The sequence below is a fragment of the Bos mutus genome, chromosome 9 (genome assembly GCF_027580195.1).
Source record: "Bos mutus isolate GX-2022 chromosome 9, NWIPB_WYAK_1.1, whole genome shotgun sequence".
NCBI lineage: Eukaryota > Metazoa > Chordata > Mammalia > Artiodactyla > Bovidae > Bos > Bos mutus.
Genome location: NC_091625.1, coordinates 667,321 through 684,125, shown reverse-complemented (window position 1 = coordinate 684,125; position 16,805 = coordinate 667,321). Strand labels below are relative to the sequence as shown.

The 16,805-nt window shown below is 37.6% G+C and overlaps 1 protein-coding gene across 7 annotated transcripts in view; it reads right to left on the bottom strand.

Annotated features, from left to right (window-relative positions):
* Positions 1 to 5,690: 5,690 nt before the first annotated feature.
* The window catches only part of PHF3 (PHD finger protein 3), a 92,134-nt gene continuing 81,019 nt past the window's right edge, over positions 5,691 to 16,805 (bottom strand). For 6 of the 7 annotated variants that reach the window (XM_070376162.1, XM_070376164.1, XM_070376163.1 and 3 more), the window contains 5 exons: positions 14,553 to 14,748; positions 13,287 to 13,434; positions 10,927 to 11,016; positions 8,745 to 8,940; positions 5,691 to 8,532 (listed from right to left, as the gene is read on the bottom strand). In XM_070376162.1, coding sequence (XP_070232263.1) covers positions 6,431 to 8,532; positions 8,745 to 8,940; positions 10,927 to 11,016; positions 13,287 to 13,434; positions 14,553 to 14,748 — 2,732 coding nt within the window. In that variant the 3' untranslated portion in view covers positions 5,691 to 6,430. Of the gene's footprint in view, positions 8,533 to 8,744; positions 8,941 to 10,089; positions 10,168 to 10,926; positions 11,017 to 13,286; positions 13,435 to 14,552; positions 14,749 to 16,805 lie in introns of those variants that run through there. The other variant, XM_070376168.1, reaches the window with a different exon arrangement.

The window sequence follows — 16,805 nt, the reverse complement described above, 5'->3', positions numbered from 1 at the left end:
TGTTCAGATTCCAGTCTATACAAACAAGCTAAGTGAACAGTTTATCACTGCAAAATCTGAGATTTTTTTTTTACTTACTTTTGCCCCTATACTGCAATCAGAAAGCTAGTTTAGAAAAGCTCCAGAACGAAAGTTAAGAACTTTCGTGTCATTTGATGAGATACAAATGCCCCCATACATACTATTACCATCAACATTAGAAAATGTGTGAGCAAAATATAATGTAAGGCAAAACTGCAAAGTCTCTATGCACTGATTCAAAAGTTTTGTTTTTTAACAAAAACCACACAACTCCAACATATGCTGAAAAACTGCCATAAATTTGCTTTAGTCCATACCATTTAACTTTGGAATTATTGAGATCACAAATGCTCTAAATAAATTCTTTTTGATAGTTGACTTTTAAATGTACACATTTTATGCATAAAGGCAAGAAAGTTGTTCTAGGAAGGTTATGAAGGCTTCGCCTAAATCACACACCCTTCACATTGGGTTTTTCTTTAAAGAGTCACTTCCCAAAGTATAGCTGAAGGACCCCTGAGGACCCCTAGATATTCTCAGGGAATCCACAAAAAGAGTGATTCCTTTCTCAACAACAAATCCATGGGAAGTCAGATTTCCTTCATCATATTTTGAACAAAATGACACTACTACTAAACATTAAATACAGAAGAGAGTCCAGCCATCTTAAGTCAGATGTTAGAGATGTACAAATATGAAAACCACCACTCTATTAACTAAATTGACTTAGCTTGGAAGTTATGTTATATAAAATGTTATTAACACAGAGTGAGATTACTGTCAAACAAGTATTTCTTTTTACAATTAGGGCACTCAAAGCTGGTGTTCTGGGACAACCCAGAGGGATGAGATGGGGAGGGAGGGGGAGGGGGGTTCAGGATGGGGACACCTGTACACCAGTGGCTGATTCATGTCAATGTATGGCAAAAAAACTACCACAACATTGTAAAGTAATTAGCCTCCAATTAAGATAAATAATTTAAAAAATAAAAAAGTGCTCATGATAAAATTTTGATTTCTAATATGCTAAGTATAGACAATTCGTAAAAACAAAAGCTCTTTAGAGGTTTCAATAATTGTTAAGAATATAAAGGGGTCTTGAAACTAGTTATCTTTGAGAACTGCTGCTTCTCACAGCTGGCATCTTACATTCAGATGCCTTCTATACCTCACTGCAAGCACTGAATAGGGTACTACTCACCACTGAATTCCAAGAATTGAGCAAATGCCTGAAGAATAGGCACAAGACTGAAAATTGCAACCTAGAGTCTGTAGGTAAAATTCATAGGTCAAAATGGTTAAAATATTTTTTCACCTTAAAATCCAAAATTTCATGTGGTAAATTATCAACATTTGTTTTTGCTATCCTAAAGTGATGACGGTGTTGAGGATGATTTTCTATGTGACATGCTTTTCCAGCACAAAATAAAAATAATAAAAAACTTTCAGATAATTTTACTACAAATGGCATGATGCTTCTGTAACAAAAGTGATGAATATAAACATGAGAACATTTTTTAAAGTAAGCTGAAACACCTTAGCCAAGAAATTACTTCTAGCTATTTACATAATTTTTGTGTTTTGTACCCTCTTGCTCTACACATGAATTAATGAAATTCTTTATGAAACAAATCAAAAAATCAGGGTGTTTAGCACCTTCATAATAGAAGTAACCAATTTTACTCATGATTTGCTTTGGAAAGCAAACTACTTACTAACTGGTAAAGTTACATATAGCTGTTTTCAGTATTTTTAACAGTGGCTGGGCATAAATCAAGTTCTGTGCATTCTAGGAGCTTGCTGATGAAGAACCAGGTCTTATTAAAGCAAATAGTTCAATGTATGAACACATCAGTTGCATTATATCCATCTCCTCAGATTCCTCAAAAACTTTAGGTCAGGTTGCTACTTACTAATGACCACAAAGGGCAATAAACATAATCAACACTTGACTTTTATGTTATCACACATACAAAAACATGTTAATATTCAAGAAGCTTGTCAATCCATTTTCTTCTCTACTGTTTGTATTTTTCCTTAACTTTTAAGCATTTACATGGCCTTAGATGTTTTACTCAAAAGCAGAGACATTACTTTGCCAACAAAGGTCCGTCTAGTCAAGGCTATGGTTTTTCCAATGGTCATGTATGGATGTGAGAGTTGGACTGTGAAGAAGGCTGAGCGCCAAAGAATTGATGCTTTTGAACCACAGTGTTGGAGAAGACTCTTGAGAGTCCCTTGGACTGCAAGGAGATCCAACCAGTCCATTCTAAAGAAGATGAGTCCTGGATGTTCTTTGGAAGGAATTACGCTAAAGCTGGAACTCCAGTACTTTGGCCACCTCATGCAAAGAATTGACTCATTGGAAAAGACTCTGATGCTGGGAGGGATTGGGGGCAGGAGTAAAAGGGGAAAATAAAGGATGAGATGGCTGCATGGCATCACCGACTAGATGGACGTGAGTTTGAGCAAACTCTGGAAGTTGGTGAGGGACAGGCAGGCCTGGCGTGCTGCAATTCATAGGGTCACAAAGAGTTGGACACGACTGAGCGACTGAACTGAACCGAGATGTTTTATAACTCCAAAAGACTTGTAATTAAGATCTCGTTCACTACAATTTAAGCAAGTTAATAATGTAAATAATGGCCCTCAAAGTTGTAAATCTCAATCCCTGGAATGTATAAATAGGCTAGGTTACACAGGGAAAGGAGAATTAAGGTCACAGATGGAATTCAAGTTGCCAATCAGTGGATCATAAAGTAGGACTGTCCTGGACTATCTGTATAGACCCACTGTGCTCACAAGGGTCATTAAAAGTGGAACAGGAAATAAGAAGGGTCAGACATGGCAGAGAGTAAAACTCATGTCACTGATCTGGAAGACAGAGAGAGGCGCTATGCGGCAAAGTAGGCGGGTGGCCTCCAGAAGATGGAAAAAGAAAGGAAATGAGTTATTTTCAAAGCCTCCAGATAAGGAATGCACCCTCTGACACTAGAGAAACACATCAGACTTTACTTCATAGAAGTGTAAGATCAATCTGTGTGATTTCAAGCCACTAAACTTGTAATAATTTGTCACAGCAGCAAAAGGAAACTAATAAAAGAGGACTGGCAAATGAGGGTTTGAAATGAATACAAACTTTGCACATCTGTACAGAACCCATAGACTTTCGGCCATGTCTTCTTGCTCATTCTGAGGCATGGGTGGTCCACAGGTAGATGAGACAGCAGGAAAAAAGGCTGTGAAAGCTAAGTGCACTCATAAGGCTTCTGTCCCTCTTCCATTCTCCAGCCTCAGAGCACAACCACACCACTGGACTTCGGAGAAAAAGTAGAACTGAGCTAGGATTCAAGTTCTGACAACAGCAATATAACCTCAGGGCAGTACCGGTTTCTGAGTACCAGTTTCCTCAGCTCTAAGGTAAGTCTTCACCTTGCAGGCTGACCAAGGTTCACATAAAGCACTCAGCATGAGGTCTGACCCACAGAGGGTACATGGAAGCTTTCTTATGGACACAAGGATTACAAGGAGTGGACTTGGTAAGCGCTGAGACATCCTGGTACATTTTACTTAACAAGTGTTTAAACTATCATAAGATTGTTATAAATTTTTTAAAGCATCAAACTGTTTTTAAAGACCAAGCTTTTCTTAAAACAGGAGAAACAGAGAGATGACTTTCACTAGTTTGTGTAAGGAGGTTGGTAGGTGAGACAAAGCATGAGAATGGCTTTGGAGCTACTGCTCCTCACTGAAAACTTTTCTCATTTTCCCTTTCTTTTCTCACAAAACCCTCAAAATACTCAATATATCCATACTTACTCTCCACAGTAGTCAGTCCCTGGGGTTAAGAGACCTGGTTCCAGCATTCAGTAGCCCTGCAATCCCAGAGGATGGTCATTACTAACAGAGAGCTATATGGAATCTACCATGATTCTACTAGACATGAACAAAGAATTTTACATTTCCCAGCTATACGTATAAAAACTATTTGCTAAGAGTAATCAAAAACTGACTTAAAGGCTTTCCTCAGGTGGTTAACCCATTCTTCTTTACTTGTATCTTGCAGAAGAAACCTGCTGTCTGATCAGTTGGATCAGTGAAAGCACATTTACTGAGATATAAATTGTTGATTTTCCACACCTGTGGATTTTCATCTTTGAATTCAACATCAGATGGGGGGAAAAAATTCCAGAAAATTCCAAAAACTAAAACCTGAGTTTACTGTACACTGGAAACTGTTAACATAGCATTTGCCTCATATTTACAACTATTTACATAGTATTTACATTGTATTACACTTACAAAATTATAAGTAATCTAGATAGACATGATGTGAAGTATATAAGTACATAGGTTATATGCAAATTTATGCCCTTTTATATAAGGACTTGAGCATCCATGGATTTTAGTATGGGGCGGGGTGGGGGGCGGCCAGGAACCAGTTATGAAATAAAAAACCTAAGGTTTCTTTGGTTTGGGGGCTTTTTTTTTTTTTGGTAAAACCTTAGTAACAATTTCTTCATAATGATGCAAAAGCTGACTGACCTTAGTTTTTTTAATCTGCACTGATTTGTTTTCTAACAAGCTAGTTTCCAAAAGAAAAAGTGCAAATTAAAAAAAAAAACAAAAACAATTTTATTTAAATACAAATCCTCTTGTTTCAGAACCTGTGCTGTATGCTGTGATTAGCCCCTCAGTTGTGTCCGACTCTGCGACCCCATGGACTGTAGCCCACCAGGCTCCTCGGTCCATCGGGATTCTCCAAACAAAAACACTGGAGTGGGTTGCCATATCCATCTCCAGGGGATCTTGCCAACCCAGGGAATGAACCCAAGTCTCCTGCACTGCAGGTGGATTCTTTACCATCTGAGTCACCAGGCAAGCCTGTTTCAGACTCCAGGTGATGATAAATTTCATCGGATAAGGATGACAAAAAAAAGGGACTTCAAATTGTTGCAAATTAGACAAAATGATTTGGTTTTGAATTTCCACTCATTTTCTCTCCAGTTAAAAACAGCAAGGCTGATTCAGTTTCAAAACCCATTATCTGTAAACTTTTTAGGAAAATAAACTTACCTTCCTAATTTTGTGAAGTCATGTGTATTTTTCTTCACTAATACAGGTAAATAAAAATACTGGCTTTTCTTTCTCTCCTTTTGGTCTCAAGGATTAGCATCATTTGGTAGCTACTACTTTAAAGCAATCAATATAGTATTATGCAATTTAGGGTGGAAATAAATTTAGGTTTGGATTAACAATAGCCTACCTGTGCTTTCAAGAAAAATGAGCATACAACATTATAATTATTTACTCCCCAAACAAGCTAGGGCTAATTACACATTTTACAAAGAGATTCACATGTTTCTCTTAAATAAAAGTCCTATGGTCTTACAATAATTAGTGTATCAAATTCTGATGGTGCACCAGTTTTCAGAAACATACCTATAAATTGGATTACAGCTGCAGTTTTTCAGCAGTAGCTCTAAATTCTAGTCTCATCAGAACTACATGATTTATCTCAATAGTCTATAATCTAAGATAAAGAAATCATTTTTCCCCTCATCTTACTCAACCTATAAGTTGAGTAACAGAAAAACAATGTCTAAAGGTATTTAAAGCCTCAAAGAAGAAACTCTTTTACTACTGAATTTCAAATCACACACACAAAATAGGTGAGAAATTCTTTTATCATATTTAGAATCAAAATATCCCTTAAAATATTTACATTTTACAGTAAAAAGGATAGCAAAACACAAAATCATGTACAAGCTTAAGTATTCAAGTTTCTGAAGAGCCAAAAAGAAAAGAAGAATAATGGACTACCACAAAGCTGTAGCACAATAATAAACGCCTTCAGTGAGTGCAGATTAAAAGCAATACATGTACTCCTTGGGCTTCTGATTCTTGGTCAAAAACTGCCGAACAAAATGATTAATATAATCTGATTATGAAGTTGCTTGGCTTTTTGTTGCTCCTCTAGAGTTTCTTTAAAAACAGTGCAATTTAAAACAAACTTACAGAGTACACATTACTCTCAAATTAGTCATTATAGAAAGGACATTCACTAGAGGTGGTAAATATATTCCACAGTTAACCATATTTACCAATTAAGGAATAAAACTAAAATTTCTAAGCCTTTATTGCATATTAATAAAACAAATCTTTGAATATACAGCAATGTAAATTTTAAAAAATATTAATTCCTGTAACTAGGGCTGTTGGTATGAAGAAGGGATGATGAGCACTGGTACAGAGCACTCTGCACCAACACACACAATTTATTCTTCTGCAAACCACCAATATTAAAAATTCAAAAGATGGCACAAAAGATCCTAGCAGGCAGTCATGAAGTTTCAAAGACACGACATTGAACAGTTATTAAATGCACCCCTACAGCCGCCCGCTGGCTTTACCTCTTGCTCTTAGCTCTCTCAGCGTGGTCCCTGTCTTTGTGGTACCTGTCTCTGTCCTTCTCTCCCTCTCTATGCTTACTCTTCTCCCGCTCCTTGTCCTTCTCCTGGTCCTCGCCCTTCGGCTTGTCGGGCTTCCTGTCTGCACTTCTGCTCTCCCTGTTCGCCCTGCCGTCTGCCCCTCGCTCCCCATGAGGCAGCCGCGCCCGCTCTTTATCCTTATGACCTTCGTCCCTGCCCTTCCTGTCTCTGTCCTTGTCCTGGGCTCTGTCTCTGCGCCTGTGCCTTTCGGGTTCCTGCTCCCACTCCTTCTCGTGGCGCTCTCGTCTCAGGTGGTGTGAGTCACTGTAAAACCTCTGACGATCCCCCTTGCCCCTATTAAATGGTCTGTCCGGTTGCTGCTGGTCTTGCCTACCCCAAGGGTCACTATGGCGCCGTTCCGGCCTCCGAATGTCTTTAACTTGGTAAAAATTCTGTGGGCCCAGATACCTTGATGCTTGTGAGAGGGGACCCATCATACGCTGCGGCTGGCCAGTCAGATGGACAACAGGTGGCCAGGGAACCAAGGGATTTGGGGCAAAGCCAAAGCCTGGAGGGGGAAGTAATGGGGGTGGCAAATGTGGAGGAAATCCAAACATGCTTTGTGGGGGGAAATTAGGAGGTCCCGGAAATGGAAACCCAGGTGGGCTAGACTTGAGATGCTGAAGGCTGGGCTGCTGCGGCCTTATGGGTGAAAAGTTTGCACTTGTTCTGGGGCTGGTGCTTCTCGAAGTGAAACTGATGCTTTTAGAAGGAAATTCGGATTGACATGTGTTTCCAACCTCAAAATGAGATGCTGTTGCTGCTGATCCTCTTCGAAATGGGTGCACAGTTTCAATATTTTGCATTAAAATCTCCTGTAAGGGTTTTGCTTGTTCCACTTGAGAAGACTGTATGTTTTCTACTGATGGTGAGTCTTGTACAGCTCCTGAATCGTCATTGTGCTGAACACAGGGGCTTTTTTCTACAGAAGGCATCTCCTCCACGCTGCTCTGCTCAGTTAAGTGCGATGGGCCAGGCAGCGGCGGCTTCTCTCCATGACGGCAGCCTTCTCCTTCTCTGTTTTCAGGAGTAGTCACCTGCTGACTTCTTCCAGCTGCTTGCCGAGGATCCCTTTTAAGGTTGATAAACTGCGGGGCCCTTGTCGTGTTAGTAACAGCATTTTCACTGCAACTCACGTTACCATCTACATTTCCTCTCCCTACATTAGACCTACAGGGAGGACTAGTATTTGAAGTCCTGTTATCTTGTAAATTATTCTCTTGATCTTGTAGCAGCTGTTTTAACACTCTCTCTTTACTCTCCACAGTGTCCTCTTGTTTTGACTGAATTGATAAATTTGTTAGGAATGCTTCTGTAGAAACATCTGGTGGTTTACCTCTGAGACTAAGACTTGTCAAAGGCCCAGCAGAAACTGAAGAGACCCCCAGTGCAGACGTCTCTTCTCCTATTGCATTATCTGTCAATTCTGAAGGGCTATCTCCTTTAACTTTCACTTCCTTGGCTTCACCACCAGTTGCTTCTCCTGTATCTATCGTCCCTGCTTTTGGATTAGCTTGCTCATTTATAAATGGAATTTCTTTAAGAGTGTTTTGTTCTGTCCCTAACTGAGCTTGTTCGTACGTTTGACCAGTGGTGCCCAAAAGGCTCTGAAGGATATCATCCACAGGAAGAGGTTTATTTGCTAATTCCAGAGTAGAAGGTTGATTTTCCCAGCCAATCAAGACCCCAGGAAGGAATCTTAAAGGTTTTGGTGGTTCTTGTTTGGTGACTTCCAATAAAGGTTCAATGACTGTTGGAAGGTCTTCCTGAAGAGTTTGCTGAGGCTTATTTCTCTGTTTGTGTAATACGGTTGTAAAAGAATTAAAAAAGTCGCTTTCTTCCTCTGCTGCCCCCTCTGTGGATACTTCTGTCTTGCTTTTCTTGTCAGGTGGCACTGTCACGGGTGCGCTGTCAGACGTCTCAGCTGTGCGTCCAGCACCAGCACCAGCACTGTGCTGCCGCTTCAGCCTCTGACGAATAATCAAGCCCAGCAACAGATTAGGTCTATGCAATTCAAGGCCTGTACAGAATCAAAAACATCAATCAAGAGTCATTTTCAACCATTATAATAAAGAGTAAAATTCTGCTTACTACAGTCTCCTAAACAGGTGCCTGTTCCTGTCTGGGCAGATCCTGAGGGCCAAGACCCAAGAAGGAAAGCAGGCTCAGCTTTCCCACTCGGGCCCTCTCACCCCATTTCATTCAAATTCTACTAATTAAACAGATACCTACCAGGTCCATCAAAGGGCACGAGAGGGTGTGGGATTTTATCCATAGCGCCCAGAGGGATAAGGTACATGTCTTTGACCTGCTTCATGTTGTTAGCAGCCACTCCATAGCGCTTCCTGCTACTGAAGTATGCAAACAGCAAAGTATAAGAAATTTGATCTTCTTCAGTCACAGGTGTGAAGCGAACCACACAAATTTCCTATTCAAGAAAATAACAATAAAAATAATAACCTAAACAATAGCTTGGTTTTAAATACCATTCTCAATTATAAAAATCTATTATGTTTTCTGACACCAAGTAATAACATGGCTTACCAACTTAAATGCAGATATGAATACTATAAGGAAACAACTTTTAGGAAAAGATCTGTGCTGATCCAGAGGTGGATCTGTTTCATCTGAAAGTGTTTCACAGAAACTCAGTCCTAAAGTAATTAATTTGTTCAAGGTGACACACTTATCAGTGGCAAAGAAGGTATTTGAAGCCACATGTCTTGATATCTATACCAAGTCCTATTTCCAATGTTATAACTTCTACAGACGGCTGTCTATATTCTCAGCACACTGCAAATTAATAGCAGCCACCACCACTGCCCCACTATTACAAACACAGAGAAATGCACAAGTCCACTGATATTCCAACTTACAGGAACTGAATCTAGGAATAAAGGGGGCTGAGTGAAATGACCTCAAATACACATAGGCCATAAATTTTATAAAATCATTTGGCATACTCAGAAACTTATTTGCTTGCCTCTGAGTTCTCGGCTTTGTTTCAGATTTAAAAAAAAAAAAAATTGTCCCAATTTGGTGTTAACTTGGTAGAATGAAAAACAGATGTTTTTTCATGAAAGTATACAATCAAAAAGTGGAGTAAGGTCAACCACAAAGCCTAAACTGATGCAAGACCATAGGAGGAGAGTGAGTGAGCTGGACTAAGGCTCCAACTCTTAGATCTGTCACCTCGAATGCCCTTATCTGGAGGCAATAACTGTGACAGTGTCTTGGTCAGTTCTAGATGGAGGCACACTATGCCGTTATTTGCGATAATAAAGGGGCAGATGAAGAGCAATTCCCCAAATGTCCAAGAGTAATATTTCCCAACACTTTTCCTGACTTTCACTATCATAAGAAAGTGAAAGCAAATAAATAAAACTTTTTTATAGTGCTTCAAAGTTTTATCTGTATTCTAACACTGTATCAGTTTAAATTCAACAATCTATATTAGAAAAAAAAATTATTTTCAGCTAAAGAGCATCCATTTTGATTACTAACCTTACTAAAGACTTCTGATCATAAGAGAAAAAAATTAAAGTTCATTTATTCAAGATTTATTTTTTGAATGTCTGTAACATGCTGAGTATTAACATCCTTGGAGAGAAAAATGATTTCTTCTAATGATTAAATATTCCTGTGTAGCAGTGTTCTATGAGTTAAAGAAATGATAGAAGATATAGAGAGAAAAGAAAAAGAGAAATATTGCTGTAAAGGTTATTAACTATATCCCAGTATCTATCCTCCTCATTTCCTACTAGAGAGCCCTCTAAACCTTCGGTTGGGCACATGGCCATCCAACAGAGATCATACTTCCCAGCCTAATAGAGTATAAGCTCTTGCCAATGGCAGTTAGAGGAAGTGAAAAGAAAACTGCACATTCCAGGTCTTGCTTTTAAAACAGCTCAACAGCCATTTTTCTTTTTTCCCCCACTTGGAGCTGATAAATCAGCTTTGACTTTGCTTGATTGCTAAGGGCCACAGTCTTAAAAACAATAAGACAGAAGAGCCCAATCCATGAATGATCTAAGACTCTAAATTACGGACCTACCTAACATAACAGGAAAAGTTTATTTTTTTGAGCCACTGTATTTTAGGATCTCTGTCTCAACAGCTTAGCCTGTGCCCCAACCAAAACAAATGTCTATAATCAAAGCAAGGCAACATTCCAGAATGAATCTCAATACTTATTCTAAAACATTCCTTTCAAAACAATGATAGAAATCACTGAGACAGCATACCAAAAGTGGGAAAAAAAAAAAAAAAAACTAAAGGAATAATGGGTTTGAGCCTTAGCCAATGGCATATTATGTCAATATAGGTCCTCCCTAGGGGACCTTGCATAAGAAATCTCAGTGGTTTACTTTTCAAATATTTTCACATATTGGTAGAGAGAAAAAGTGCTCCTCACCTTGGTTCCTGAGGCTTTAATTTTTTCCACATAATCCCAAACTGTCTGAGGTGATATCCTACCACCTACTTGAATACTATCTGGTAGGTCCTGTGGTAAAAAATGAAGGTGATCAATGTATACAGTTTATCTTCATTATAATATCTATACTTCATACAAATTTAGCTCTAAGACTAATTTGAAAAATGATTTTAAAAAAGATTATAAAATACATCAATGAATATAAGAAAATATAGGGAGAGCAATTAGGCTTTACCTCAAATGTCAACTCCAAATAACTGAGGTGGATGCTCAAATACAATTAAGAAAGAATCTCAGGTCAAGAAAAAGCAGCAGTGCCAGCATCCCATTCTGACAACCCAGGAAGAATACAGCAGACTTCAGAATATTAGGGGGCACTGTTTTCCCCATCTTTTTTTTTTTTTTTTGGTGATAGTGAACTGGGGTATGCCTTAATCACTAACAGCTGGATTTCAGCAGTTATCAAGTTTAACTATACAGTATACTTTTGCACAGAAGAGAATAATATTGTAATAATGCAAGGTTCATTTTTTTTTAAAGGCCCAATCTAAGAAAAGAGGACTATATATAAAATCAATTATGAGGTATGTAGTTAAGAATATTTGAAACTTTAATCAGTATATTTGTTTTTTGATGAAGACAGAAAAATCATAATCAATATTAATTCAATTAAATTTAAATAATTAATTGCTTTAAATAGTTTATTTAGAATTTTAGTCCAAATCACACTAGAAGTAAGTAGGAAGCAGAGGTGGAGTTCTGAAAAACAACCACATATAAACTGGCTCAGAAAAAAGAATAATAGTTTTGTTTAAAATTAAAAGGTTTCCATAGTTTAGGATTTAATTATTCATTTAAAAGAAGCGTTATTTTCACTGTGGACTGATCTAGACATTTAGAAGACTAATTATGCTATAAGAAAAGCATAATGGGTCTATTGAATTTTTTTCGTATAAAATTAATGTGTTTAAAATATTACTTCCCAAGCAAACTATATGCAAAAGTAATAACTAAGTTGTTTATTAATCAAAAACACAACTAGACAAATAAGTTTATAGATTAGATAAGCAATATTACACTGACTTAAATTAATTTCATTCTAATACAAAGAACAGTTTATCTTAGTCTTAAAAGAAAACAGGCATATGTAAGATTTATGTCTTATAAAACACTGAAAACTTTGCCTTTATGGTCAGCAGACTGAGAATGGATAGAAAATTTAATGTTAAATAGCATAATAGCAAAAAGTAATCTCAACAAAAATACAGCACACATATGCTGATTTATTTTCCTTTTTGCATAAACACAGAAAAGTACAAACTATTCAAAAGAATTTTAAAAAGTCGTACTTTCTCATTTATCATATTACTGATATAATATTGTATATACTATAGTACTACAGCTGCTTATTTCCCACAAATGCTGCTTACTAGTCCTTTCCTATTGTCTCAGGTATAAAATCAACCAAGGGCACCACTGCAGCAACCACGGTCACTGACCTCAGGACTGTCAACTAGCTGGAAAGTTTCAACTAGGCAGTTGACCCTTGAACAACATGGGGATTAAGGGTGCCCATCCTCTGTGCAGTAGATAATCTCAGTGTAACACATAGTCGGCCTTCTGTATTCACAGTTCCACATCTGAGGATTCAACCAACTGAAGGTCATGTGGTACTGTGGTATTCACTATTGAAAAAATTCATATATAAGTAGACCCAAGTAGTCCAAACTCATGTTACTCAAGGCTCAACTGTGGTCTTTACCTCATTCACAGAAATGGGCAGGTAAGAACCATAGTCATGAAGTTGTGGAAATACAAGCAATAGGGGAATCAGAAGACTTGTTAATAATGAAAAGTCTTCCCAACAGACTAGCACTGGAGGCCATAAACATGTTAATCTTTATGTAAGTCTGTATTTCAAGAAAAACTTAGATATCCATGCAAAATATCCATTAATTTTTAATTGATATAGTGAGTACATCTTGGAAAGAGTAAGACATGGATTTAAAACTTTCAGAGAACAACTTTCTATAGTTCTGAAACTCTACTTGTGAACTTATAATTACATTAATTCAATGTTTAAGAGTCACTGTCAATAAATACTTTTACCATGAATGAAAATAAATATTTTTATTATTTTATTATGCAGTTTCCTTGCCTTTTGCCTTCAGAAACAGTTGATAGATTAGATAAGCAATATTACACTGACTTAAATTAATTTCATTCTAATACAAAGAAGAGTTTATCTTAGTCTTAAAAGAAAACAGGCATATGTAAGATTTATGTCTTATAAAATTTATGTCAACCCAGGCATAGAAGAGCAGAAAAGTTTACAATACCTCTGTCAAGTATTCAGGGGAACCAGATACTGGGTAGGCTTTGGTAACAAATTTTGCTACAGATGGCATGTTGATAAAACCTTTCCAGATGAAGTTCAATCGAGCCAGGAAGGTACACTCAACTTCAACAGTTCCAGGCATCTCTGGGCTAAAAAAAAAAAAATGACATTAAGAAATTTTCAGCCTAAAGATCTGCTCATGATAAATGTATATTCTACTTGCTCATCAATTATTTCTACTTTAGCATATCAAGAAGGCCAAAGTAGGACTTCTCTAGTGGTCCAGTTGTTGGGAATCCATCTGCCAAAGCAGGAGACACACATTTGATCCCTGGTCTGGGAAGATCCCACATGCCGCAGAGCAACTAAGACCATGCACCACAAATACTAAGCCAGCACTCTACAATTACTGAAGCCTGCATGCCTAGAGCCCATGCTTCCCAACAAACAGAAGCCCCCACAATGAGAAGCCCATGTATTGCAACTAGAAAAAACCTACATGCAGCAACAGAGACCCAGCAGAGCCAAAGTAAATAAATGAATCAAAAGGCCAAAGTACATAAAGCTATGATTAAAGAGTTTATATTTTCACTTCATAAAACACACTCATATTAACATACTCATGTTTTACATGATTTTCTTCTAGACTGGCTTAGGTGGACTAATGGGGTCCAGAGAAATGCAAGCAATTTTTCTTTAATTCTTGCCTTTTAGGAAAGACTTATTTCTTAGACTTATTTATTGCCTCTTAGGACTAATATAATGAAAGAGAGCTTTAAAGTCAAGTCTGCTGCTGCTGCTAAGTCGCCGTCAGTCATGTCCGACTCTGTGCAACCCCACAGACAGAAGAACAACAGGCTCCCCCGTCCCTGGGATTCTCCAGGCAATAATACTGGAGTGGGCTGCCATTTCCTTCTCCAATGCATGAAAGGGAAAAGTGAAAGTGAAGTCGCTTAGTCGTGTCCGACTCTTAGCGACCCCATGGACTGTAGCTTACCAGGCTCCTCCATCCATAGGATTCTCCAGGCAAGAGTACTGGAGTGGGGTGCCATTGCCTTCTCCGAAAGTCAAGTCTGCACATACTCAATTCTAACTTTTAGAGTCTTTAAAAATCTCAATTAGTTGAAAATAAAGGAAGGTACAGTTACCATCTCAAAAGAAAGGTTCCTTTCTTAAGAAACATGTCACTTTTCTGCTTCTGAAGACTTCCAAGTACAAACTAGCAAAGAGAGATAAAGATTAGAATTTATAACGAAGGGAAAATTACCGTGGAGCAGGAGAGAATGTTGACTTTGGAGATTCTTGTTTCTCCTCTTCGAAGAATTCAGAGGCCAAAATATTTGAGGTTGAAGACAAAGCATCTGCTATACTTTCTGCTTCATTGTCTGAATGTTTACGAGACACGCCAACAACAACTTTCACTTTTTTTGGAGAAAGATCATCTGCAGGTGGTGCCATTCGACCTAAAGCCAGAAAACATGAAAATAGACCACTTTTGTAAACTGAAATTTCTGTAACTTTATCCATTTTCACTTCTAGAGTTATTCACTTTCCCTGACTGCACTGCTGCATACTGGGGATAGTTTTTAACTATAATCATTTCTCACAATGATTTATGGAACACACTCTCTTATTGATGTGGAAAAAGAGAACCTTAAACAACTCAGACAAGCTTTTGAAAAGGAAACATTATAACCATACCCTAAAACAGGTAGTCTGATCCCCTAGCAAACATTTTTTAAACTAAACTATACCAAATTCGAACAGTCTTGAGAGGTAATGTGAAGACCAAGTAAAACAAATCTGTATATTACATCATATTACATACAACAGCAATTCATGACATATGCATACTGCAAAGTGACTTAATTATTTACTAAGAATGAAAAACACTAGTAAAGTTTAGAAAATGACACTAGTTTTACCTACAGAACCACAAGAAAAAATCATTCCACCTTTCTAAAAATAGGTCAAGTCTAGTAGTGTTTAAAAAATGTATTGTGGGCTACCATTAAATCTGAGATATTACAGTATTAAATATTACATTGATTATAAATGTTACAATGTTAATCATTAAAATTAATAGAAATTAATAGATTCAAAATAATAGAAAAATTACTAAGATTTTTCCCAGACAAAACAAACTAATGAGTACACTAAAAATACTATGACACTATAAGATAGCTTTCTTCAGGGATAACAATATCTAAAAACACCCTGTCTTTAAGTCTTTACCATTGTATACATCGTAAAAATATGAACACACCATTCCTAGAAGACATTATTTCTATTATCAGAAAGTTACCAAATTTATAATACATTTCAGTCGGTCTCTAATACAGTGATGGAGGACAGCATACGGATTAACCTAAAGAATCTTTCATCTCACTGAACAAAGTCATACCACAGTAAAAAAATTAAAACTGAGAGTACCAACTCTAGAGTTAATTTAAAAAACGATTAATCCTCCATCGCTCCCAATAAACTGAATATAAACTTTCTCAACACATTCCATTTTCTTTTCTCCACATCCCCATTTCTTATGCCCTAAATCCAGTCAGTCTCCAACATTCTATCAGTATTACCTGAGTATCTCAAAGCTTACTCACCTCCACCTCCAATGCATCCACTTTAAATAAAACCATTTCATCTCCGTCTTGCACCAGTGCATAAAGGTCTACCACTTAGCTTCCTTCACCATAATATCTACTCAAAGTCAAAGAAATCTTCAAAATTCCAATCTGATCATGTCACTCCCCTGATAAACACCCTTTAATCACTATCCACTGCTCTTAGATAAAAGACTAAAATCTTTAATATGGCTTACCAAAGAAGGTTTTCAGTAGTTTTCATTGTAATTTGTAAAGTATACTTTACATCATGATCCATAAACATACATACACACTCCAAATACCCGTGTGTTTGTAATGTGTGTAATACATGTACATATGCATGTGTGGAGTTTTTTGTAATATGGCAAATAGATGGGGAAACAGTGGAAACAGTGACAGACTTTATTTTCTTGGGCTCCAAAATCAGTGCAGATGGTGACTGCAGCCATGAAATTAAGACGCTTGCTCCCTGGAAGATAAACCATGACAAACCAACACAGCATATTAAAAAGCAGAGGCATAACTTTGCCAGCAAAGGTCTATATAGTCAAAGCTACAGTTTTTTTCAGTAATCCTGTATGGATGTTGAGAGTTGGACCATAAAGGCCAAGAGCCAAAGAATTGATGCTTTTGAACTGTGGTGTTGGAGAAGATTCTTGAGAGTCCCTTGGACTGCAAGGAGATCCAACCGTCTATCCTAAAGGAGGTCAGTCCTGAATATTCATTGGAAGGACTGACGCTGAAGCTGAAACTCAATACTTTGGCCACCTGATACGAAGAGCTAACTCATTGGAAAAGACCCTGATTCTGGGAAAGACTGAAGGCAGGAGGAGAAGGGGACGACAGAGGATGAGATGGTTGTATGGCATCACCGACTCAATGGACAGGAGTTTGAGCAAGCTCCGGGA